Raw genomic sequence first — 26,427 nt, 5'->3', positions numbered from 1 at the left:
TTTTATCAAGTCAGAGGTCCAGCGTTTACTGGGAGAGGGGGTCATCGAGGCTAGCAACAGCCCTTGGAGAGCGCAAGTGGTGGTAGTCCGGTCCGGGGAGAAGAAACGGATGGTCGTGGATTATAGCCAGACCATAAACCGATTCACGCAGCTTGATGCGTACCCCCTTCCTCGCATCGCAGAAATGGTAAATCGGATCGCCCAATACCGAGTCTTTTCCACGGTCGACCTCAAATCTGCCTACCACCAGCTCCCCATCCGACCAAAAGACCACCCCTATACTGCCTTCGAAGCAGCCGGCCGGCTCTTCCACTTCCTCAGGGTCCCCTTTGGTGTCACAAATGGGGTCTCCGTCTTTCAAAGGGCGATGGACCAAATGGTGGACCAGTACGGTTTGCGGGCTACATACCCGTACTTGGACAATGTCACCATCTGCGGCCATGATCAGCAGGACCATGACGCTAACCTCAAAAAGTTCCTCCAGACCGCCCGAGCCCTTAACCTGACCTATAACGAGGGCAAATGCGTTTTCCACACCACCCGGCTGGCCATCCTCGGCTATGTCGTGGAAGACGGGGTCCTAGGTCCCGACCCCGACCGCATGCGCCCCCTTAAGGAACTCCCTCTCCCCCGCAGCCTCAAGGCCCTCAAACGGTGCTTGGGGCTTTTCTCCTATTACGCCCAGTGGGTCCCCAAGTATGCGGACAAAGCCCGCCCACTCCTAAAGACCACCACTTTTCCCCTCTCGGCTGAGGCTCAATTGGCCTTCAACCGCATCAAGGCCGACATCATCAAGGCCGCCATGCACGCGGTGGACGAAACCATCCCTTTCCAGGTAGAGAGCGATGCATCAGACATCGCCCTGGCTGCTACCCTCAATCAGGGAGGCAGACCAGTAGCGTTCTTCTCCCGAACCCTCACCGCCTCCGAGATTCGACACTCTGCAGTCGAAAAGGAGGCACAAGCCATTGTGGAGGCTGTGCGGTGCTGGAGACACTACCTCGCCGGTAGGAGATTTACCCTCGTCACCGACCAACGGTCGGTCGCCTATATGTTCGATAACACGCAACGGGGCAAAATAAAAAACAATAAAATTTTGAGGTGGAGGATCGAACTCTCCACCTACTCGTACGATATCAAGTATCGTCCAGGGGAGCTCAACGAGCCCCCAGATGCCCTGTCCCGCGGCACATGCGCCAACGCGCAGGAGGACCGCCTGCAAGCCATCCACAATGACCTCTGCCACCCGGAGGTTACCCGGCTCGTCCATTTCATCAAGTCCCGCAACCTACCTTACTCAACCAAGGAGGTCAAGGCCATGGTCAGGGCCTGCCAGGTCTGTGCGGAGTGCAAACCGCACTTCTATCGGCCAGACAAGGTTCGGCTCGTGAAGGCCTCGGGCCCCTTTGAGCGACTGAGCGTGGACTTCAAGGGGCCCCTCCCGTCCACCAACCGTTATGCCTATTTCCTCACCGTGATCAATGAGTTCTCCCGTTTCCCATTCGCCATTCCCTGCACCGACATGACCTCAGCCACGGTGATTAAGGCACTGCACAGCATCTTCACCCTGTTCGGTTTCCCTGCTTATATCCACAGCGACTGGGGTACATCGTTCATGAGCGATGAACTGCGTCAGTATCTGCTCAGCAAAGGCATCGCCTCGAGCAGAACGACCAGCTATAACCCACGGGGAAACGGACAGGTGGAGAGGGGGAACGCGACCGTGTGGAAGGCTGTCCTTCTGGCCCTGCGGTCGAGAAATCTCCCAACCACCTGCTGGTAGGAGGTCCTACCCGATGCCCTACACTCCACTAGGTCACTCCTCTGCACGGCCACAAATGAGACCCCTCACGACCGATTGTTTCTCTTCCCCAGGAAGTCTACCTCCGGGGTCTCGCTTCCACCTTGGCTGACGGCTCCGGGACCTGTTCTTCTCCGGAGGCACGCGAGGAGCCATAAAACGGACCCCCTAGTTGAAAAGGTCCGACTGCTCCACGCCAACCCCAATTATGCCTACGTGGAGTACTCCGACGGCAGGCAAGATACGGTTTCCCTCCGGGATCTGGCGCCCGCTGGATCCTCCACCACAGACGCCCCTTCCCGCGCCGCTCCCCTGCAGGACCCGTCGCCCCCTACAACACACCCCCTTCCGGCCCTACCACCCGTTGGTGAGCTCCTACCGTGCGCCCCCGCCGGCGCCGGCTCCGCTACCCCCGGCCCTGCCTAGTTCCTCTGCCCCGACCCAGACCGAAGCTCCGACCGCTGTGCTCCCGGATGTGTCCTCAACCGGGACGTCTGTGCCCGCCGCACCACCGCCCGAACTGAGGAGATCGAGGAGGACGATCCGGCCGCCGAGACGGATGGACCTATGATGGCACTTCACCCCCGCCGGACTCCTTTTTAAACAGGGGGTGAATGTGATGAACGGTTACTGCCTTATCATCATGTAAGGTGATGTCCCCTTTAGGACCAGGCTTGGAACCCTGGGGACTCCGCCTCTGGCTCCGCCCATCTGGGAGCCATACATAAAGGCCTGTCTCATGGTCTGTATAGCAGTCAGCTCTCGTCCAAATCTGTAGCACAGTTATTAGCCTAATAAAGCCTTCTTTACAGTTTAATCTCTAAGCATCATTATTGAGGGTACCTCACTATGCCATAGTCTGTCTTCTGCCTGTCTGCTGAGTACATGCTCACACCCATCACCTGCACGCGGTGTGCCCGGAGAGAGTGGGGGGATGCCTGGAGAAATAGGCCAAAGATCCGGACGTCAGCCCACATTGTGGAAGTGACATAGACGTCATACTGGTTGTGCTCAAGGATGTTTATTGTGTTACAATTCCCCACTCTCCTGATGGGGAGGGGGTGGAGAGAGGGTTGGGGGTTGTATGGAGTTGGGGGGGTAGATGCTCGTGTGGTGGCGGAAAGGTCTCGCGGAGGGGGGTGGGGGGGTCGTTGGTGTCTACTCACTCGTGCTGCCTGGTTTAGGTCGTTGACCTTTTTCCTGAACTGGAGGCCAGTCCTCCTGGTCGCACACGCAGTGCTCACAGCCGCCGCCACCTCATCCCAGGCAGCACTGGCTGCCCTATGGCTGACCCTCCAGGACCCTCGGGGGGGACAGGTCATCTCTCCTGGCCTCCACCACGTCTAGGGGACTCCCCAGGTCCGCATTGCCGAATCTTGGGGTCGGTCTTCTCGGCACCATTGTGGTGAGCTGGCTGGGATTGGCTGAGCAAGTGCTGCTTAAGTGCTGATCAACCTTGTTAACGGGGGGCTGGCGAGCGCGGTTCCAGCGAATCGGCTGGCGAGCCTTCATTTGTGGCTAGAAGTCCCTGGGGCCTCATTAAGTGGACCAATTAACTTTGAATAGCATTGCCGGCCTCACCAGGCTGAGCGCCGGGAAGCTTGCGGCAGTTCCAGCTCGCTACCACTCTTAGAAATCTTTCTGGAGTATTGCACCCCAAGTATGGTTAGATACTGGTGGGGAACTGGCCGACAAAGCCAGCGGGAAACTCCCAGCACGTGCCCCTGATAATTGCCTTTTAACATAATTGAATTGCCAACCTGCCTCTCTCGAAGATATTACTCTTATGCAGCTGAGCATCTGGTTTAAATGCAGAAATCAGCAGATTGCTGCTGGCTTCCCAAGGTGCCAGCCACCTGATTAAAAAAACACTATTTAGCTTAAAGTTCATCCTGTACCTTTCGCGCAGACAACTCATACTGTCAGGTCATGTCCACTTACCTGCATTTACTTGGCATTTCCTTGAAATTGCTCCATGCCATGGGCGGAAATCTGGAATTCCTGTTCACAGACTGCAATCAGATTATATCCCTTGGATCAGCAGCAGAGGGCAGAGGGTGAGGTGAAGGGGAGAATCAAGAGCAACTCTGTGGGGGCTGAGTGTGGTTTTCATTTGCCGAGAGTGGAGAGTAAGCTGCCCGCATGAACGGAGTTTGAATTGAAAGGTGAAGAGATACAGAATACGAATTGCCAGGACAATTCCAGAAATGCTCTAGAACTGGGCAGACTAGGAGGAGTTGGCAATGAAAAGAATTTTTACTGTGAACTGCGGAGAAAAGTGGAAACTTAAACAGGTTAAGGGAGAAGAGTGACGGCTTCCACTGCGGAAGTAAAGGAACATCAGCTAAACCAGGTTGAGGAGTGGGGAGGGTGGAGGAGTTGAAAGGGTGGAGGAAATGGAATGTCATGGTGAGTGGGGGGGGTGGGGGCGGAGTGCTATTTAGTGGCATTGGTGAGGGTGTTCTGGTTAGAACCACGTGGGTGGGGAAGTTACTAGTTAGAACATTGGTGGAAGTGGCTAGCGCTAGTTCGAACCATGATGGGTGGGACGAGTGTCAATTAGTGCCATGTGAATGTGGTGAATGGTAGTTAGAATCATGGCGGGAGTGCTAGTTAGCAGCAGGATAAGGGAGTGCTAGTTAGAATCATGATGGGAGAAGAGTGTTAGCTAGAACTGAGCGTAGGAAAGTACTAGTTAGAATGAGAGTGAATGGGGAGTGCTGGTTGGAACCATGATGTTCGTGGAAGATTAGTTAGAAGCATGGTGAGGGAGAGAATGTTAGTTAAGACCGTGATAATGAAATGAAATGAAATGAAAATCGCTTATTGTCACAAGTAGGCTTCAAATGAAGTTACTGTGAAAAGCCCCTCGTCGCCAAATTCCGGCACCTGTTCGGGGAGGCTGGTACGGGAATTGAACCGTGCTGCTGGCCTGCCTTGGTCTGCTTTCAAAGCCAGCGATTTAGCCCTGGGACATTGCTAGTTAAAACCATGGTGAATGGGCATTGATATTTTGAAACGTGGTTGGGGGTGGGGGTGGTGGTAGTTGGAACTACGGGAGGGAAGTGCTGGTTAGAACTATCTTGGGGGGAGTGCTAGTTAGAAGCATGGGGGGGGATGGAGTGCTAGTTAGAAGCATGATGGGAGGGAGTGTTAGTTGGAAGCAAGAGGGAAAGTGAGTGCTAGAGTCATTGTGCTGTACAGTGCAGAAAAGGCATTTTGGCCCATCGAGTCTGCATCAACAATAACGACCCCTAATCTCGCGCTCAGCCCACTTACTGGCATTTGCCCAATTTTCCTTGAATGTGATGGTGTTTCAAGTGTTAACCCAAGTGCTTTGTTTTAATAAAACATTTTATTGAGGTATTTGTGATTTAGTAACAATAACAGAAGAAACAGTGTACATACAAATATAAACATAGTGCAAAAGCCGTCTTCCTCCCTCACAGGTCCCACCTTTCTTACACACTAATCTAAGCTAACCCCCCCCCCCTCTCTGCTGACACTTAATTCTCTCTAAAGAAGTCAACGAATGGCTGCCATCTCCGGACAAACCCTGACATTGACCCTCTCAGGGCGAACTTGATTTTGTCCAGGCAGAGAAAACCAGCCATGTCAGTTAGCCAGGTCTCTGACTTCAGGGGCTTGAGTCCCTCCAAGCTAATAGTATCCGTCTCTGGGCTACCAGCGAGGCAAAGGCCAGAATATCTGCTTCTTCCTCCTTCTGGATTCACGGATCCTCTGACATTCCGAAAATCGCCACCTCTGGACTCAGTGCCACCCTGGTTTTTAACACCTTGGACATGACATCTGCAAACCCCTGCCAGAATCCCCTAAGCTTCGGGCATGCCCAGAACATATGAACATGGTTTGCTGGTCCTCCCGCACACCTTGCGGGGGGGCCATCTTCTATCCCAAAGAACCTGCTCATCCGGGCCATTGTCATGTGTGCCCGGTGAACGACCTTAAATTGATCAGGCTGAGCCTGGCACATGCTGTGGACGTGTTGACTGTACTCAACACATCTGCCCAGAGACCATCCTCTATCTCTCCTCCGAACTCCTCTTCCCATTTGGGTTTCAGCTCCTCGGTCTGCGTTTCCTCTGACCCCATGAGTTCTTTATAGATGTCCGAAACCCTCCACTCTCTCACCCATACTCTGGAAACTACCCTGTCCTGTATCCCCCTTGGTGGTAGGAGTGGGAAGGTTGAGACCTGCCTGCGTAGGAAGTCCCGCGCCTGCAGGTACCTAAACTCATTCCCTCCCATCAATTCAAATTTCTCCTCCAACTCCCTCAGGCTGGGAAACCTCCCCTCTATGAATAGATCTCCCATCCTCTCGATCCCTGCTCTTTGCCATCTCCGAAACCCTCTATTCAGCCTCCCCGGAGCAAATCGATGATTATTGCAGATTGGAGACCAGACCGATGCCCCCTCTGCTCCCACGTTTCCTCCATTGCTCCCAGACTCTCAGAGCTGCCACCACCATGGGGCTGGTGGAGTACCGTGCCGGCGGGAACTTCAGAGGCGCCGTTACCAATGCCCCCAGACTCGTGCCCTTACATGATGCCGCCTCTACTCGCTCCCACACCGACCCCCCCCCCCCCCCCCCCCCCCACAACACCCACTTCCTAATCATGGCTATATTTGCCATCCAATAGTAATTGCTAAAGTTCGGCAGCGCCAGCCCCCCCCGGCTACGTTCCAGCATCCCCATTTTTACTCGCAAGGGAGTGCTAGTTAGAAGCATGTGGTGCAGCGTGTACTAGTTAGAAGCATGTGGTGGAGCGTGTGCTGGTTAGAAGCATGGGGTGGAGGGAGTGCTAGTTAGAAGTATGGGGTGGAGGGAGTGCTAATCAGAAGCATGGGGTGAAGGGTGTGCTAGTTAGAAACATGGGGTGGAGGAAGTGCTAGTTCGAAGCATGGAGTGGAGGGTGTGCTAGTTAGAAATATGGGATGGAGTGCTAGTTAGAAGCATGTGGTGGGACTTCCGGGTGCGGCGATGACCAGCTGAGTCGCACGTTTCGGCAGCTCCCTGTGAAACGGACTTTTGGGCTCTTGATAGGAGCCCCAACGGCAATTTTAACGGCTGAAAACACCGTGCGGTAAACCAGAAGGGTGTTCCCCCTGGACACGGATGGAAAAAGGAGAGGAAAGTGGCCGGATTGCAGCGGATCCTTTGGAACAACGGCAAGGAAGGCAAGCAGAAACCAAGATGGCGTCGGAAGGTGGCAGTTTCATATGGGGCCCTGAACAACAAGAGTTTTTGAAACGCTGCGTGGAGGAGATAAAAAAGGAAATGAAGAAAGAGTTGTTGGCCCCGATACTACAGGCGATTGAAGGGCTGAAAGAGGAACAAAAGACCCAGGAGCAGGAGCTTCGGGTCGTGAAGGCGAAAGCAGCAGAGAATGAAAACGACATACAGGGCCTGGTGGTGAAGTCGGAGATACAGGAGGCACACCAGAAACGATCTGTGGAGAGGTTGGAGGCACTGGAAAATAACGCAAGGAGGAACAACTTGAGGATTCTTGGCCTTCCTGAAGGTGTGGAGGGGGCGGACGTCGGGGCATATGTGAGCACGATGCTGCACTCGTTAATGGGAGTGGAGGCCCCGACGGGTCCGTTGGAGGTGGAGGGAGCATACCGAGTTATGGTGCGAGGACCGAGAGCAGGAGAAGCTCCCAGAGCCATAGTGGTGAGATTTCTCCGTTTTAAGGATAGAGAAATGGTCCTTAGATGGGCGAAGAAAACTCGGTGTAGTAAATGGGAGAACGCGGTGATCCGCGTCTATCAAGATTGGAGTGCGGAGGTGGCGAGAAGGAGGGCGAGCTTTAATCGGGCCAAAGCGGTACTTCACAAAAAAAAGATAAAGTTTGGAATGCTGCAACCGGCAAGACTGTGGGTCACATATCAAGGGAGGCACCACTACTTTGAGACGGCGGATGAAGCGTGGACTTTTATTGTAGAAGAAAAATTGGAATGATTGGACTACGAAAATGAACGTTTGGACAAAGTGGTGGGACGAGTGGGGGGGGGGGGGCGAAGAGGGATTGTATGATTAATCCTGCGGTATGGTAACTTTTCTTTCTCCCACAGGTGGTGATGGGGGGAGGTGGGGAGGGAGAGGAGATGGGGCGTTGGCCATGGGAGGCGGGGCCGAGGGAGAGGCGCGGGCTTGGTTCCCGCGCTATGATAATTATGGCGGGAATAGAGAAGCAGGAAGGAGGGGGCGCCGCACGGGGCGAGCCGTGATCACGGGGGGAAGCCGAGGTCAGCCAGAGTTTGCTGACTTCTGGGAGCAACATGGGGGGAGTAATTACGCTAGCGGGGGGTCTAGCGGGGGGGGGGGGGGAGGGGGGAATTACTGGGTTGCTGCTGCTGGGGAAAGGGGGGAGTGGGTGCGGGAAAGGATGGGCGGGGGGGCACCGTCTGGGAGAAATACAGCCGCGTGGGAACTGGGCGAGAAGCTGGAAAAAGATGATGGCTAACCTGCAAGGGGGGGGGGTGGGAAGCCCCCCAACTCGGCTGATCACGTGGAACGTGAGGGGGCTTAACGGGCCGATAAAGAGGGCACGAGTACTCGCACACCTTAAGAAACTTAAAGCAGATGTGGTCATGTTACAGGAAACGCACCTGAAACTGATAGATCAGGTTAGGTTGCGCAAAGGATGGGTAGGGCAGGTGTTCCATTCGGGGCTGGATGCGAAAAACAGGGGGGTGGCTATATTAGTGGGGAAGCGGGTAATGTTCGAGGCAAAGACTATAGTGGCGGATAACGGGGGCAGATACGTGATGGTGAGTGGCAAATTACAGGGAGAGATGGTGGTGTTGGTAAACGTGTATGCCCCGAATTGGGACGATGCCAATTTTATGAGGCGAATGCTAGGACGCATCCCAGACCTAGAGACCGGAAAGCTGATAATGGGGGGAGACTTTAACACGGTGTTGGAACCAAGGCTGGATAGGTCGAAGTCCAGGACTGGTAGGAGGCCGGCAGCAGCCAAGGTGCTTAAGGATTTTATGGAGCAGATGGGAGGGGTGGACCCGTGGAGATTCAGTAGACCTAGGAGTAAGGAGTTCTCGTTTTTCTCCTATGTCCATAAAGTCTATTCACGCATAGACTTTTTTGTGTTGGGTAGGGCATTGATCCCGAGGGTGAGGGGAACGGAATATACGGCTATAGCCATTTCGGATCATGCCCCACACTGGGTAGACTTGGAGATAGGGGAGGAAACAAGAGGGCGTCCACCCTGGAGAATGGATATGGGACTAATGGCGGATGAGGGGGTGTGCTTAAGGGTGAGGGGATGCATTGAAAAGTACTTGGAACTCAATGACAATGGGGAGGTTCAGGTGGGAGTGGTCTGGGAGGCGTTGAAGGCGGTGGTTAGGGGGGAGCTGATATCAATAAGGACACATAAAGGGAAGCAGGAGAGTAAGGAACGGGAGCGGTTGTTGCAAGAACTTTTGAGGGTGGACAGACAGTATGCGGAAGCACCGGAGGAGGGACTGTATAGGGAAAGGCAAAGGCTGCATGTGGAATTTGACTTGCTGACCACAGGCACTGCAGAGGCACAATGGAGGAAGGCGCAGGGTGTACAGTATGAATATGGAGAGAAGGCGAGCAGATTGCTGGCACACCAATTGAGGAAAAGGGGAGCAGCGAGGGAAATAGGGGGGGTGAGAGAAGAAGATGGAGAGACGGAGCAGGGAGCGGAGAGAGTGAATGAAGTGTTTAAGACATTTTATAAAAAATTGTATGAAGCTCAACCCCCGGATGGGAGGGAGAGAATGATGGAGTTTTTGGATCGGCTGGAAATTCCCAAGGTGGAAGAGCAGGAAAGGATGGGATTGGGAGCACAGATCACGGTAGAAGAAGTGGTGAAAGGAATTAGGAACATGCAGACGGGAAAGGCCCCGGGACCGGACGGATTCCCAGTTGAATTTTACAGAAAATATTTGGACTTGCTCGCCCCGCTACTGACGAGGACCTTCAACGAGGCAAAGGAAAGGGGACAACTGCCCCCGACTATGTCAGAAGCAACGATATCGCTTCTTTTAAAGAAGGAAAAGGATCCGCTACAATGCGGGTCCTACAGACCAATCTCCCTCCTCAATGTAGATGCCAAGGTCTTGGCCAAGGTAATGGCAATGAGAATAGAGGAATGTGTCCCGGGGGTGGTTCATGAGGACCAAACTGGGTTTGTGAAGGGGAGACAGCTGAACACGAACATACGGAGGTTGTTAGGGGTAATGATGATGGCCCCACCAGAGGGTGAAACGGAGATAGTAGTGGCGATGGATGCCGAGAAAGCATTTGATATAGAGTGGAGTGGGATTATCTGTGGGAGGTGTTGAGGAGATTTGGGTTCGGAGAGGGGTATGTTAGATGGGTGCAGCTGTTGTATAGGGCCCCAGTGGCGAGTGTGGTCACGAATGGACGGGGATCGGCATATTTTCGGCTCCATAGAGGGACAAGGCAGGGATGTCCTCTGTCCCCATTACTGTTTGCACTGGCGATTGAGCCCCTGGCGATAGCGCTGAGAGGTTCCAAGGGATGGAGGGGAATACTTAGGGGAGGAGAAGAACACCGGGTATCTTTATATGCGGATGATCTGCTACTATATGTGGCGGATCCAGCGGAGGGGATGCCAGAAATAATGCGGATACTTGGGGAGTTTGGGGATTTTTCAGGGTATAAATTGAATATGGGAAAGAGTGAGCTGTTTGTGGTGCATCCAGGGGAGCAGAGTAGAGAAATAGAAGACCTACCGTTGAGGAAGGTAACAAGAGACTTTCGTTACCTGGGGATCCAGATAGCTAAGAATTGGGGCACATTGCACAGGCTAAATTTGACGCGGTTGGTGGAACAGATGGAGGAAGATTTCAAGAGATGGGACATGGTAGCATTGTCAATGGCAGGGAGGGTGCAGGCAGTTAAGATGGTGGTCCTCCCGAGATTCCTTTTTGTGTTTCAGTGTCTCCCGGTGGTGATCACGAAGGCTTTTTTCAAAAGGATAGAAAAGAGTATTATGGGTTTTGTTTGGGCCGGGAAGACTCCGAGAGTGAGGAAGGGATTCTCACAGCGTAGTAGGGATAGGGGGGGGCTGGCACTACCGAGCCTAAGTGAGTATTATTGGGCCGCTAATATTTCAATGGTGAGTAAGTGGATGGGAGAGGAGGAAGGAGCGGCGTGGAAGAGATTAGAGAGGGCGTCCTGTAGGGGGACCAGCCTGCAGGCTATGGTGACAGCCCCATTGCCGTTCTCACCAAGGAACTATACCACGAGTCCGGTGGTGGTAGCTACACTGAAGATTTGGGGACAGCGGAGACGACATAGGGGAAAGACCGGAGCACTGGGGGGGTCCCCGATAAGAAACAACCATAGGTTTGCCCCGGGGGGAATGGATGGGGGATATGGAATGTGGCAAAGAGCAGGTATAACGCAATTGAAAGATCTATTTGTGGATGGGAAGTTTGCGAGTCTGGGAGCGCTGACCGAGAAATATGGGTTGCCCCAAGGGAATGCATTCAGGTACATGCAATTGAGGGCTTTTGCGAGGCAGCAGGTGAGGGAATTCCCGCAGCTCCCGACACAAGAGGTGCAGGACAGAGTCATCTCAAAGAAATGGGTGGGGGACGGTAAGGTGTCGGATATATATAGGGAAATGAGAGACGAAGGGGAGACTATGATGGACGAACTAAAAGGGAAATGGGAAGAAGAGCTAGGGGAGGAGATTGAGGAGGGGATGTGGGCAGATGCCCTAAACAGGGTAAACTCGTCGTCCTCGTGCGCCAGGCTAAGCCTGATTCAGTTTAAGGTATTACACAGGGCACATATGACTGGAACACGGCTCAGTAAATTTTTTGGGGTGGAGGATAGGTGTGCGAGGTGCTCGAGAAGCCCAGCGAATCATACCCATATGTTTTGGTCATGCCCGGCACTACAGGGGTTTTGGATGGGGGTGACAAAGGTGCTTTCGAAAGTAGTAGGAGTCCGGGTCGAACCAAGCTGGGGGTTGGCTATATTTGGGGTTGCACAAGAGCCGGGAGTGCAGGAGGCGAAAGAGGCCGATGTTTTGGCCTTTGCGTCCCTAGTAGCCCGGCGCAGAATATTGCTAATGTGGAAAGAAGCCAAGCCCCCGGGGGTGGAGACCTGGATAAATGATATGGCGGGGTTCATAAAGTTAGAGCGGATTAAGTTCGTCCTAAGGGGGTCGGCTCAAGGGTTTACTAGGCGGTGGCAACCGTTCGTCGAATATCTTGCGGAAAGATAGATAGGGGAGAACAAAGAAGGCAGCAGCAGCGGCCCAGGACTTGGGGGGGGGGGGGGGGGGGGGGAGGGATGAGGGGGGGGGGGGGTGGCCTGAGACAAGGCAGTTGCCAATTAGGGCTAGTTTTTATTTTTTGTTATTTAATATTTATTTATTTGTTGTTGTTTTTGTTTAAATTTAAAAAAGGTCATTATTATCTGTATTGTTACAATGTTGTGTAAAGGATGCACAATGTACTGTGTTGGTTGACCAAAAATTTTCAATAAAATATTATTTTAAAAAAAAGAAGCATGTGGTGGAGCGTGTGCTAGTTAGAAGCATGTGGTGGAGCGTGTGCTGGTTAGAAGCATGGGGTGAAGGATGTGCTAGTTAGAAGCATAAGGTGGAGGGTATCCTAGTTAGAAGCATGGGGTGGAGGATGTGCTAGTTAGAAGCATAAGGTGGAGGGTATCCTAGTTAGAAGCATGGGGTGGAGGGTGTGCTTGTTAGAAGCATGCAGTGCTGCTTGGGAAATTGCAAATCAGCAATCCCTGGGTTTTCTGTCCACTAATGTAAATGGATGGATAATCAAGGTTGTCGGACCGACGATTTCACAGGCTGCATTCCCACTGAATAATACTGCTAGCCGAGATCACAAGATCGGGGAATCTCCCTTATATGAAGTAAATATGATGTAGAGATGCCGGCGTTGGACTGGGGTGAGCACAGTAAGAAATCTTACAACACCAGGTTAAAGTCCAACAGGTTTGTTTCGATGTCACTAGCTTTCGGAGCACTGCTCCTTCCTCAGGTGACTGAAGAGGTATTCATTCACCTGAGGAAGGAGCAGTGCTCCGATAGCGAGTGTTTAAAACAAACCTGTTGGACTTTAACCTGGTGTTGTAAGACTTCTTACTATGAAGTAAATATGTTTGATTAAAATGGAATGCAGCATTTCAAATATTCTGGGGACGTCACGTGTGGAGTTCCCAATTCCAAAACATGCCATGGAGGGAATGAGGGCATTTGGAAGGGTGTAGTTTTAAATTTGGCATACAAAGTCTTGACTGAAATTCTCTTTTGGTAAATAAGACCAAATAGGACTATGAGGGAGTACCTTCAACAACATTCAACAAATTTATTTTCTCTTTAAAAAAAAGTGAATGTGAATTTTCATTGTAGATTTCAGAGTCCAAGAATATGCATTAACCAAAGTGTGTCAAATATTCTGGAAATGTACAACCCCCTTGCACATCGAGAGAATAGATCCTCCATGTCTTTATCTGCCATTTGCTCTGATATGGGTTAACGAATGTTTCAGTTACAATCCATGGTTCAGTGTAATTATTAGTTTTCACATCATCAATTTATATTCAAGGCAGTTTTTTGAGTTCTCAGCCTTTTACTAATGCTATGTGAACTTTTTTCAAGTTATACTGGTTAGTATATGAACAATTGCCAATTCACGTACATTTAGAATTTCAGATTAATGTCTGTTTAGCCATTAAAAGTGACCCGCTTATCGACTGACCTGATTAATACTACACTCCTACTTCACCCGATGATGGTGTCTATGTATTTACATTGTGCACCTTGTGTTGCCCTATTATGCATTTTCTTTTCTTTTCATGTACTAAATGTTTGAGCTGGTTGCAGAATAATACTTTTCACTGTACCTCAGTACACTTGAAAATAAACAAATCCAAAATAAACAAATCCCTTGCTCACACATTTTCTTTCTATTGAAGGTCAGTTATGCCTCTTCAAGCAGGCTTCTGAGCAACAAGAATGAGTATAAGGCTTTCCTTCGCACAATCCCCAATGATGAACAGCAGGCCACGGCAATGGCCGAGATTATAGAGCATTTCCAGTGGAACTGGGTGGGAACGCTGGCAGCCGATGACGATTATGGCCGTCCGGGGATAGAAAAGTTTCGAGAAGAAGCTGAAGAACGGGACATCTGCATAGATTTTAGTGAAATGATTTCTCAGTATCATACACAAAAGGAGGTGGAGATTCTTGCAGATATTATTCAGAATTCCTCAGCCAAAGTGATAGTTGTCTTCTCCAATGGCCCCGACTTGAAACCACTTATACAAGAGATAGTTCGACGAAACATCACTGGTAGAATATGGCTAGCAAGCGAAGCATGGGCTAGTTCCTCACTGATAGCCAAACCGGAATACTTCCACGTCGTTGGTGGGACCATTGGATTTGCCCTAAGAGCAGGGCGCATTCCAGGATTCCATGAATTTTTAAAAAAGGTCCATCCCAGCAGGTCTTCCGACAACGGATTTGTCAAGGAATTTTGGGAAGAAACATTTAATTGTTATTTCACTGAAGAATCCCTAACACAGCTAAAGAATTCCAAAACACCAACCCATGGTTTAGCAATGCAGGATGGCAATGCTAAAATGGAGCATTCCATGAGGACAAGAGCACGACCTCCATGCACTGGAGAAGAGAATATCACGAGTGTGGAGACCCCTTATCTGGATTATACCCACCTTCGGATTTCATATAATGTATATGTGGCAGTGTATTCGATTGCTCACGCACTGCAAGACATCTATGACTGCAAGCCTGGGAAGGGCATTTTTGAGAATGGATCATGTGCCGATATAAAGAAAGTTGAGGCATGGCAGGTAAAGAAAATTAAATTATTGGACGTGTGAACTTAATAGAAATTCTGTTCCAGAGCTATCCAGTGTAAGAATGTTTAGAAGCATAGTAAAATATAGAAGTTATTATATTTGTGAAAATTGTTAACCTGCATGATAGGATCAGGGCCTTAGAAGAAGAGGAGCAGAATAAAAATGTCTGATCTATCCAATGTTACTCCTTCCTCGCCAACATATAATTGACTGGAGCATGGGTTCACTGTACCTACATAATCTCCAAAAATGCTCACAAAAAGCTAGCATATAAATTGAGCAGGTAATTGGGAAGGCAAATGGAATATTGACCTTTATTTCAAAGGGAATGGAGGATAAAAGTATGGAAGTCTTGCTAAAACTATACAAGGTACTAGATAGACCACACCTGGAATACTGTGAACAATTTTGGTCCCCATATCTAAGGAAAGATATACTGGCATTGGAGGAAGGGCAGAGACAGTTCACTAGGTTGATCCCAGGTTGTTCTTTTGAGAGGTTGAGTAGGTTGGGCCTTTATGCACTGGAGTTTAGAAGAATGAGAGGCGTCCTTATTGAGACATACAAGATTCTCAGGTGAGATGTTGGGTGGGATTTATCGGCTGTTCACGGCGTGGGGAAGTCCCGTCCCATGCTGGCGCAGGGATTTCCCGGTGACGAGGGCGCTGTCAATGGGAAATGCCGTCGATAACGGCAGGACTGGTAGATCCCACTGGCGGGCTGCCTCCCTTGCCGGAAAATACGCAACGGGGTGGTCGGTAAATCCCCCCCGTTGTTTCCCCGTGTGGGAGTGTCAAGGAACAGAGTAAGGGGTCGTCCATTTAAGGCAGAGATGAGTAATTTATTTTCTCAGAGGGTAATGAATCTGTGGAATTCTTTAGGCTGTGGAATTCGTTGAGCATGTTCAAGGCTGATTTTTAATCAGGAAGGGAATCAAGGGTTATGGGAATAAGGCAGGAAAGTGGAATTGAGGATTATCACATCAGATCAGTCATGATCTCATTCAATGGTGGAGAAAACTCGGTGGGCCAAATGGCCTACCTCTGCTCCTACATCTTATTGTCTTACTCATCCCTTACTCAATCGTTATCGGTGTTATCCACAATCTCTCTCTTGTGATTCTGGAGTCTGGGAACTATTATTTCATGATTTCAGTTTATATATATCACTATAACCTTTACTTCCATATCCTCAAATATTTGATTTGTTATTTGACACCGTCATTTTCCTGGGAGTCTATACTACTTGTCAGTACACTGTTGATGGTGGGAAGGCTGCATACAATTTATTTGAATACTTTCTGACATCCAAAGCGCAGGGAAATTTGATTGGTCCGATATCGGGCATGAGGATCGCAATATGCTATTACCCCATGCCCCACTTTTTTGAAGCAGGCAACACATAATCTTCCACACTGCCTGCTCATTGCATGTGTGAAATGGTGCCCAATGTAAAATGTGCTGCTGACTGGCTGCATGCTGATATGGGCCAGGGTTTAGAGAACCCCAAAGTGTATCATGGAGTTCACCTGACCCACAACTTTTAATAGATTGTGGTATGGGGAGCACACGGCCCACTCTACAGGTGTGGTACAGGAGAAATGGAAAGTATTTTTTCAGGCACAAAAATGTTTATTCTATGAAATCAAGTTAACCTTTCTAATACAAACAGTGAACATCTTAGCAACCAGTAAATCAAATACACTACCCAAAGAATACAACACTAAGTAATCTGTATGCTGTTCTTTTAACACCCAGAAGACTTAACAAACCTTTAAACATAAGCACATCAGAGTTTACATTCATGACTGAAAACATTTATAATTCTTCTGAATTCACCAAATGATCAACAGATAGTCCTTCATGGCAGAGATCAACAGTACAGCTGCTTTGTCTGACTTCAGCTGCAACACACTGAAAAACAAAACCAAAAACACAGACACATCCAAGCTTTTCTCAAAGTGAAAGTAAAAAGCAGAACCAGAGCTCAGCTCCACCCACACTCTGATATCACTTCAGTAACATGAGCAGCTAACCATTTCTTAAAGCGACATTCTCATGACAATGCTCAGCAAGAGGCCCAAGTGCGTGGCTGGCTAGCACAATCCAGAGCTAGCCTTCACCTCTTCAAAGGGCACTCATGCTACTGGAGTTGTTTGAACAGTCACGGAAAGGACTTGGTGCAGGATAGAGGCCAACAAATGGGAGCATCAGGCCAGAGAGAGAGTGCCCAGATTTTCAAATACAGCACTGGAGGTCTTAGTGACGTAAGTAGAAAAATGGAGAGCCACCGGGCATGATCTACCGGCCGCATCTCGCCGGAATCGGGGGGGGGGGTGGGACACTGGCAGTATAACCTGGGAGAGGCCTCTTCCTGGACTCCTGGCGGTCCTTACGCCTCACAAGATCTAACTAGAATGGGCGGGACCCAGGCTCACATAGGTATAAGAGCTTAAAAGCTCCTTTAACCAGGCTCATGGCAGATCATACAGCCACCCGGCATCGACCAGCCCCCTCCTGAGATGCCTCCAAAGACCTAGTGGCAATGGTTGCGCCCCCATTCAAACATGATTCTGGAGCATGCAACACACCACTACGAGCTTGGAGACATGTGCGGACAAGTAGTGGAGACCTCCCCCAGACAATTGAGGCAGTGGAAGTGCTGTTTCATGAAGCCCAGGATTTTCTCCTTGATGTTCCAGGTGGTTACATGGCTCTCATTGTTGGGACACTATCCACACATGGTCAGGTGATGGAAGGGAATCATGAGTCAGGTAATCAAGCAGCCTCTGGTGGCCCAAAGATAGCAGACTGTCACAAGGTGAAAACATCATGGGTGCTGCTAGGATAGTGTGCATTCACCAATAGGATCGCCTGAGTATGGCTGCACATCTACTGCACATTCATGGAGTGATAGCCTTTGAGGTTGGGATACATTTACTCTTGTTCGTCAAAGCCACTTTCTCTCTCCTCCAGATTCTCTCTGGTAAGTGAGAAGACAATGAAGGCCCTGCTCCTTCTGTAAAAGGAGACTGCCACCTCCTTGAAGGAGTGATGGATAGTAAACTGAAAATTAGCTCATGACACCTTCTCCTGACTGAAAGAGTCTGCTAGTGCAGAAAATTAGAGCCTTGCCTTGCTTTGTGGCTGCAACTCTGGTTGTAGGATGTGGCACAGTTCAGTAATCACCTACTTGGTGAAACCTAGGCACTGCAGTACTGCTCCTGGTGAAGGTGAAGGTAGGAGAAGTGTTCCCTTGGTGGTTAGGGTCTTCAGTTGTGAGCTCTCCTCCTGCTCCCTCTACACGCAGCTTTTCCTCTATGCTGTGCCCAGCTCCATTTTCAATTTATGGTGCAGCCCAGGAGGAACTGCAACTATAGATCTCACGACCAACAGCAGATTTTCTCCTGAAAGAACTTCTAACTCTCTTAACCTTCTTGTCAAAGACCAACATCACTCCCTTTTAAAAAAGGTTAAAACATTTAAAGACTGCTGCAATAACATGCAATACTGTACTTTCACCAACCCGACAGAAGAAAGAAAAGTCAAAAGCACCACACCTGGAAGTCACATGGTGATCCTTTTACACGCTGGTGCGAGGGGGGAGGGTCCCTTGTTTAGCTGAACACACTTCAGCTGGGAGAGATTCAAAGAAGGCATTCTTTGAGGGCCTGTAAGGTCCAAACTGGCAGTTTGTATGCCAAATCAGCATTAGACACAGTTAAACATCATGTGTACTTCCCGGACAGAGAGGGCGTGCTGCCACGAATGCCCTTCCAGCCAGGGCGTGCTGCACGGGTCTTGCCAGAAGTGACTGGCAGAGATTTGGTTGACATTTTTAGAGTTTCAGGCATGTGTGATACCATGAGCCGTGGAGCGGAATTTCATGGCCATTAGTTTTGGACCTCTTCACTATCTCTGTTCAAGATGTTGCTCAGTTGATGGCATTCTTGCCTCTCAGTCACAAACTTGTAGGTTCAAGTCCCACTCCACGGTCTTGAGCACAAAAATCTACGCTGATGCTCTGGTGGAGTGCTGATGGAATACCGACCCCCCCCCCCCCCCCGCCAAAACACCGATTCACCGAGTGCAGCTTGCTGAGTTCCCGACAACGTGGTTCTAACCACCTTTTGGCCATCGGGAACCTCGGGTGGCGTGGTCCATGGCTGCCCGGGTGAGGGGGGGGGGGGGGCTCACGGACGGCCACGCTAGTGATCGGGAGCCACCGATCCGCAGGCGTGGGCGATCTCGGGGGGGGGCTATATTTTCGGGGCCGATCCGCGGTGTGAGGCCGCCATGTCGCATGGCACAGCCGCTGAAGGCCACCGCTGTGCGCATGCGCGGACCCCGGCCGGAGGTGCAGCGCCCCCTATCGGCAGCCAGAGCAGCGAGGAGTATTCCGGGGCCTGACATAGCTCCATTATTGGGGAATCCCACCCAGGGTCCTTTGTTCTACAGGACTGTAACATTGGCTCCCATGCCCAGTTTAAGCTTTGTGAGATGGCCGTTAACCAAAATGTTCATATTCCACTCTGAAAATCCAGGATCTGTGACCTCACCCAAGAAGCATGGCTGTGCAACCCCTTGGAGAGGCTTCACACTAGAATGGCAGGGGTATACCGGAGCAGGGAGTTCGAGGAGGTGGAACCAAATTAGGAACAAATACAGAAAAAATGAAAACAAAAGAAGTGGACATGGGAATCAAAGGTTAAAAACAACAGCAGCTCTATTGTCCCGAGAGATGGGCTTAGTGTAAAGTAAAGTGATCGAGAAACAAAATTAAGTGTTCTGTATCTTAATGTATGTTGCATAAAAAACAAGATAAATGAACTACCGGCACAATCAGAGTTAACTGGTTCTGATTTGATAGGCATTGCTGAGACATGGTTACAAGGAGATCAACCTTGGGACATCAATATTCAAGGTTATTTGACTTTTAGGAAAGACAGACAGGTGGTGGAATAGCTTTGCTAATAAGAGACAAAATAAGTACAGTTGTGAGAGATGATCTAGGCTCGGAGGATGTGGAATCGATTTGGGTGGAAATGACAAATACCAAAGGAAGTAAGAGAATGGTAGGACTGTTGTATTGGTCACTGAAAAGTAGCCACAATATAGAAAACAGTTTAAATCAAGGAATAATAAATCATGTAAAAAGATCATGGCATTAATCATGGGCGATTTTAATTTTCATATAGATTGGGCTAATCAAATTGGAAATGGCAGGCATGAGAATGAATTTGTAGAGAGCATTTGGGATGTTTTTTTGGAGCAATATGTTATGAAACCAACTAGGGATCAGGCTAGTTTGCATCTGGTAATGTGTAATGAGATCGGTTTCATAAATGATCTCAAGGTTTAGAATCTCCAAGGAAATAGTGATCACTGTATGAAGAAATTTAGCAATCAGCTTGAGTGTGAGAAACCAGGAATGAAATATCAGTGTTAAACTTAAAAGAAGGGGAATTATGAAGATATGAGAATGGAATTGGCCAAAATAGACTGGCCATATACATTAGTAGGTAAGACAACAGATGAACAATGGCAGACATTTAAGGAGATAATTCATGATCCCAGTAAAAATACAACATAATGAGGAGGAAAGACTACAAGGTAAGGAAGAACCTACCATGGATAATCAAGGAAGTTAAGGACGGTATTAAGTTGAAAGCAGAAACGTACAAGCTGGCAAAGGTTAGTGATAGGCTAGAGAGTGGGATAGATTCAGAATGCAGCAAAGTTGGACGAAAAATAATCAGGAATGAGAAAATAAACCATGAGGGCATGCTTGAAAGAAGCATAAAAACAGACAATGAGCTTTTCTAAGTATATTAAAAGGAGAGAGAAGTAAAAGAAAGCATTGGCCTCTTGGAGAATGAAACTGGGGAAGTAATTATAGGGAACAAAGAAATGGCAAAGAAGTTAAATAAATATTTTGCATCAGTCTTTACTGTAGAGGAGACTACAAGCATCCCAGAAATAGAAAAAAAAGTCCAGGAGAGGAATTAAATACAGCCACCATCACCAGAGAATTAGTTTTAGACAAACCAATGGGATTAAAGGCTGACAAGGCCCCTGGACCTGATTGTTTGCACCCCAGGATCTTAAAGGAGTTAGCTACAGAGATGGTGGATGCAGTGTTTTTGGACAGTCATAATCTGATCAAGCAGAGGCAGCATGATTTCATGAAGGGGAAATCATGGGTGGGATTCTCCGACCCCCTGCCGGGACAGAGACTCCCCGGGGGCGGCGCTAATCCTGCCCCGACGCCGGCTCCCGTATTCTCCGGCGCCGTTTTTCAGGCGGGAGCGGGATTCCCGCCAAGCTGGTCGGAGCCATTGACAGCAGCACCCCCGGCGATTCTCCGGGCCCCGATGGGCCGAGCGGCCGTCCATTTTTGGCCAGTCCCACCGGCGTGAATCACTCAACTCACGTACTGGCGGGACCTGGCAGGTAAGTCAGCGGGGGGGGGGGACGCGGGGGATCCTACTCCGTGGGGGGCCCCCACGGTGGCCTAGCCCGCGATCGGGGTCCACAGATCTGCAGGCAGGCTTGTTCCGTAGGGGCAGTTCTTTCTTATGCGCTGGTCCCTGTAGGGCTCCGCCATGGCCGGCGCGGAGAAAGAACCCTCCGCGCATACGGCAAAATATGCTGGCCGGTCTGCGCAAACGCGGAACCACGCCGGCCATTCCGCGCATGCGCGAGATCACGCCGGCCCTTCGACACAAGCGCGAACCCGCACCGTCCCTTCGGTGCCGGCTGGAGCGGTGCCAACCCCTCCGGCGTCACCCAGCCCCCGAAAGTGCGGAGAATTCCGCACTTTCGGGGGCTGTTGACGCCGGAGTGGTTGGCGCCGGTTTTCCCGCCGGTGTGGGGACTTAGTCTCCAGAAGGGAGAATCCCGGCCCATTTATGACAAGTTTATTGGAGTTCTTTGAGGAGGTATCTGATAGAGTCGATAGAGGAGAACCCAGTTGATGTTGTATATTTAGATTTTCAAAAGGTATTTGAGAAGGTGCCACACAAAAGGATACTACACAAGTGTTGGGAGGTAATATTCTGGCATGGATAGAGGATTAGTTGACTAACAGGAAGCAGTGAAAAGCAATAAGGGGGTCTTTCTCAGGTTGGAGGGCAGTAAAGGTTGGAGGGCAGTAACTATTGTAGTGCCACAGGGATCATTGTTGCGGCTGCAGCTCCTCAAAATACAGATGAATGATTTGAAGAAAGGAACTGAGTGTACTGTGGCCAAATTTGTGGATGATACAAAGGTGGGAGGGAAGGCAGGCTGTAAGGAGGATATAAATATTTTACAGAGAGATGTTCACAGGTTAAGTGAGTGGGCAGAAAATTGGCAAATGAAATTCAAAGTGGGAAAATGTGAGATTGTTAATTTTAGAAGAAAGAATGAGGAGGCAGATTATTATTTAAATGGGAGAGAATGCAGAAAGCTGTAGCACAAAAAGACTTTGGGATCCTTATGCATGAAACCCAGAAAGCTAACATACAGATGCAGAAGATAATCGGGAAGGCAAATGGAATTCTGGCTTTTATTTCAAGGAGACTAGAGTGTAAAAGAAAGGAGGAGTTGCTGTCACTATAAGGTACTAGTGAGGTTGCATTTAGACTACCATGTAGAGTTTGGTCCCATTATTTAAGGAAAATATATTATCATTGGAGGCAGTACAGAGGAAGTTTACTAGGTATATGAGGAAAGATTAAACAAAGAAGGAGAGGTGATCTGATTGAAATATATAAGATTCTTATGGAGTTATACAGGGTAAATGTTGGGAGGATATTTCCACTCATGGGAGAGTATAAGACCAGACGGCAGAGTCAAAGAATAAGGAGGTGTTCATTTAAGTCTGATTTGAGGAAGAATTTCTTCTCTCAGAGGGTGAATATTTGGAATTTTTTATCCCAGGAAGCTGTGGAGGCCGAGTCCTTGCACACTTTCAAGGCTGAGATCGATAGGTTTTTAATCAGCAGGTGAATTAAGGGTCACGGAGAGAGAACAGGAAAGTGGACTTAGTGGGTGTTAGATCAACCTTGAACATATTAAATGGCGAAGCAGGCTCGAAGGGCTGAATTGCCTACTCCTGTTTCTATTTCTTATGGTCTTACGGTACGCAGTCTCAACCTCAGGAATCATCTCTGGATCTTCTGTGCTTTCAGATGTTTTGGCCTTGCACAGTTTGCTGAAATGTCCAACTCTGTTACATTGGAAGCATTGGGATGAAATTGCTGGACATTGATCATGCCTGTGACAAGCACTGGCATGCACACTCTACTGGTTGGTTAGGGTGTCTCTTCCCTTGGTCTTAAGTGTCCTTGTTTCACTGCTGTTTAACTGACTAGACTGTGGGGATTTCTTTGTGCTGCAGTTAATTTTCTCCTCTTAAAATTAATCTGTGTTGCACACGGGGCTCAGACTGCCTGGCAATCTGTACAGCTTTCTCGAGGATTACAACTATAGTATGCAACTGGGTTCCCAAACTTTTCAAGCTGCGGAATGCCTAATGACCTACCAAGAGCTGTGAGGAACCCGAAACATTCTCATAATGTCAGCACCCCTTTTTTGCTGCGAAATAGATGCAAACACAGAAATCAAATGTAAACAAGTCTTTTCCAGCTATAATCTATGCATATATTAGAAATGTGGGGCTGCACATGGCACAGTGATTAGCACTGCTACCTATGGCGCTGAGGACCTGGGTCACTGTTCGTGTGGAGTTTGCACATCCTCCCCGTGTCTGCGTGGGTTTCATCCCCACAACCCAAAAATGTGCAGCTTAGGTGGCCACGCTAAATTGCCCATTATTTGGGAAAGAAATAATTGGGTACTCTAAATTTATTTTTTAAAAAGGAATTTGGAAAAAGCATACATTCACAAATACATTTGCTAGCTCCCTCACATTGATCAAGCCTCCACACACACACACCGCTCTCTCTCACACACACATCTCTTATGCACAAACACCTCTCACACACACACACATGCACACACACCTCTCACACACAAACACCTCTCACACGCACACACACCTCTCACACACATACAGTCTCCCCCTTCTCACACAAATTCACCATCCTCTCTCACACACTTGCCCCCTCTCACACACTCTATTCCCTCTCTCACACACACTCTACCCCCTCTCTCACACACACTCTACCACACTATCACACTCACCACCGTCCCACGATGCTCTGTCATGCATGCTCCGGGTTCCATTCCGAGACCCCCTTTTCCCATCACTCTGCCGTCCATGCTCATCCAATCAGAGGCTGGCTTACCCAGGAGCCAGCCTCCAGTTGGAGAAGCAGCTCTGCAGCATTTTTCAAATTTTCCAAATGTGCCTGTCTTGACACGGACCCACTGGGATGCTCCCACGGCCCCCTGGGAGGATCCCATGGATCCCCTGGGAAGCTCCCACTGACCCCCTGGCAGGCTCCCACTGAACCCTGGCAGGCTGCCACAGACCCCCTGGAACGTCCCACTGATGCCCTTGGCTCCGCAGACCACAGTTTGGGATTAGGGTTAGGGGTATCCAAGAGATATATACATATAAACAGTAAAGAGTTCAAGCTAGGAGCTGTCTCCATGCTTTCTTGTGCACACAGCTCCGTCCAACAATAGAATGACCCCTTGGTGCAGGTCATGTGTCCTCTTAGATCATTGTGTGCGCAGTACTGTACTCAGTCCCATGTTAACCGTTTGCATGCCAGAACCTTATACTACAGTATGGGCATACTTAACACTTAAAGTTCCATAGGACCTGTCCATATCAGGCTTTTGAATGTGAGAGGACAGGACACATTAATTTTAATAATGTTTAAATATTAATCAACAAAACATGTCAGGAGTGTGATGGAACCAAATTCCCTCAATATTTCCTGAACAGTTCCATGATAGCTCCACTGGGAATATGCTGTAAGATCCTGGAAACTGGCCAATGCTTGGATACACCGGTTCCCTGCCTTGCTTGGAGTTTCTGCTCAGCTTTTACAATCTTTGACCAGGGTTGCAAAGGTAGTGGAACAGAGGAATAGTTTTTCCTGCACTGGAGATTTTGACTTCCCTAACCTCTCTGCGACCTACTGTGAGGCTGGAGGTTGAAATATCCATTGAGATGAGGTCTATCAGCCTCCTCAGGGTGTGAGTGGGCAGCATGGTGGCGCTGCCCAGTCCAGGAATGCAATCTGCCCCTTCAAGGAACATTTAAAATTCTTTCAAAACATTTTAGTAATCATCCCCTAGACCAGGCCCACTCTGCTGCTAAATAGCTGTGCAGTGGTTTTCAGCATCAAATGGTTGACAGGAATCTGAGCCACACCTGTAGTATGTGGGTGCATGCCAGCCCATGTAAATGAAGTCTTCCCACTAACCCAGCACATAGGATCAGTGTTGGATGTCTCTGGCAGTCGTGATCCTGGAATAACCACTAGAATCATAGGCTGTCGAAATATGGGGCTAATAATACTAGTTACTTGTTATTGAGTTTACAAATAACATATATGCAACAGAATCGCATATTCAACAGAACTGTGGGCGGAATCTTACCAGAAGTTGGCAGAGTGTCAGTCTCAGACTGGTGTGTAATTCTTGAGTTGCACAGACCAGTTTTCTCTCCGAATATTAAGCCTCTTGGAGAAATGAGTGGGCATGGTTTATGCCATCATTTTGGCAGGGTCGGGCCTGATAGTGCTGACAACTGGCTCCACAAAGATCGATGCTCCATCTTTAACGGGCATTGTGAACACTACAGCCTAACGGTCCCCAGCCCACAGCACTGAGGTATCGGGGTGCTCCATCCACCTCCGACAACCCTCGCCAGCATTCTCACCCCACCTCAACAATCCTCATCAGCATCTCCCCCCTTCCCGACACCCCCCCCCCCCCCCCCCACCCCCGCAACAATCCTCGGCTGCGTTCCCATCCCCACCTCAACAATCCACCGGCACCGCCCCCCTCCCACCCCCTCCCGAACCCCCACCCCCGCAACAATCCTCGGCTGCATTCCAGCCCCCACCAACACCTTGGAAGTTTCACTGGCACTCCGCACCCTCAGTGTCCACTCTCCCATCCCACCACACATAAATGCACCACCCTCATGGGGCTGCCACTAGGGTCCGCCTCTGGCACTGCCCAGGCATAGGTTGGTACTACTAGTGCCCATCTGTGCCAAGGGGCAGTGCCAGGGCACTGCTTGGGCATGTTCCTCTCCGTCCCGTGGGGCTATACATACCTCTGCATCCCAGAGGGATCCCCTCAATTGCTTCTTGTTTGGTCAAACTTGTAAACTGTGCCGATGTGACGTTATGTTGGCGAGGTATAAATATTTAATGAGCGGGTTCATGTGGTGGGGAACTCATTAACAATATTTAAATAAATGGAAATCTATTTAAATGAGGAACACGCCCTTTGTGGGCGTGAACCTCGTGACATCGCTGCGATGGGCAGGAAAATCGGGAAATGTGCGGCGGGATTCTCCACCGGCGGGATGCTGCATTTTGCATGGGGCTGCCCCACCATGGGAAACCCATTGACCGGCCGGCATAACGGAGAATCCAGACGGCGGGTTGAGGCAGAAATGTGGTGCGGTGGGGCGGAGAATCCCGCCGGTGATCTCTCCAAAGAGAAACGCGTTTCCCGATTCTCGCGGGATTTTCCGCCTGCGTCGCCGATCACACGCACAGCTAATACAGGCTCAAAATCACCCC

The 26,427-nt window shown here is 49.6% G+C and overlaps 1 protein-coding gene across 2 annotated transcripts in view; it reads left to right on the top strand.

The window, feature by feature from the left end:
• casr (calcium-sensing receptor) overlaps positions 1 to 26,427 on the top strand; it is a 212,351-nt gene that overhangs the window by 155,354 nt on the left and 30,570 nt on the right. For both annotated transcript variants that reach the window (XM_072513724.1, XM_072513723.1), the window contains one exon: positions 13,803 to 14,699. In XM_072513724.1, the coding sequence (XP_072369825.1) occupies positions 13,803 to 14,699 (897 nt within the window). The remainder of the gene's footprint in view (positions 1 to 13,802; positions 14,700 to 26,427) is intronic.

This window comes from Scyliorhinus torazame, chromosome 8, assembly GCF_047496885.1.
Source record: "Scyliorhinus torazame isolate Kashiwa2021f chromosome 8, sScyTor2.1, whole genome shotgun sequence".
In the NCBI taxonomy this organism is placed as follows: Eukaryota; Metazoa; Chordata; class Chondrichthyes; order Carcharhiniformes; family Scyliorhinidae; genus Scyliorhinus; species Scyliorhinus torazame.
Note: the sequence above shows the minus strand (reverse complement) of the source record. Positions and strands in the feature narration are given on the sequence as shown.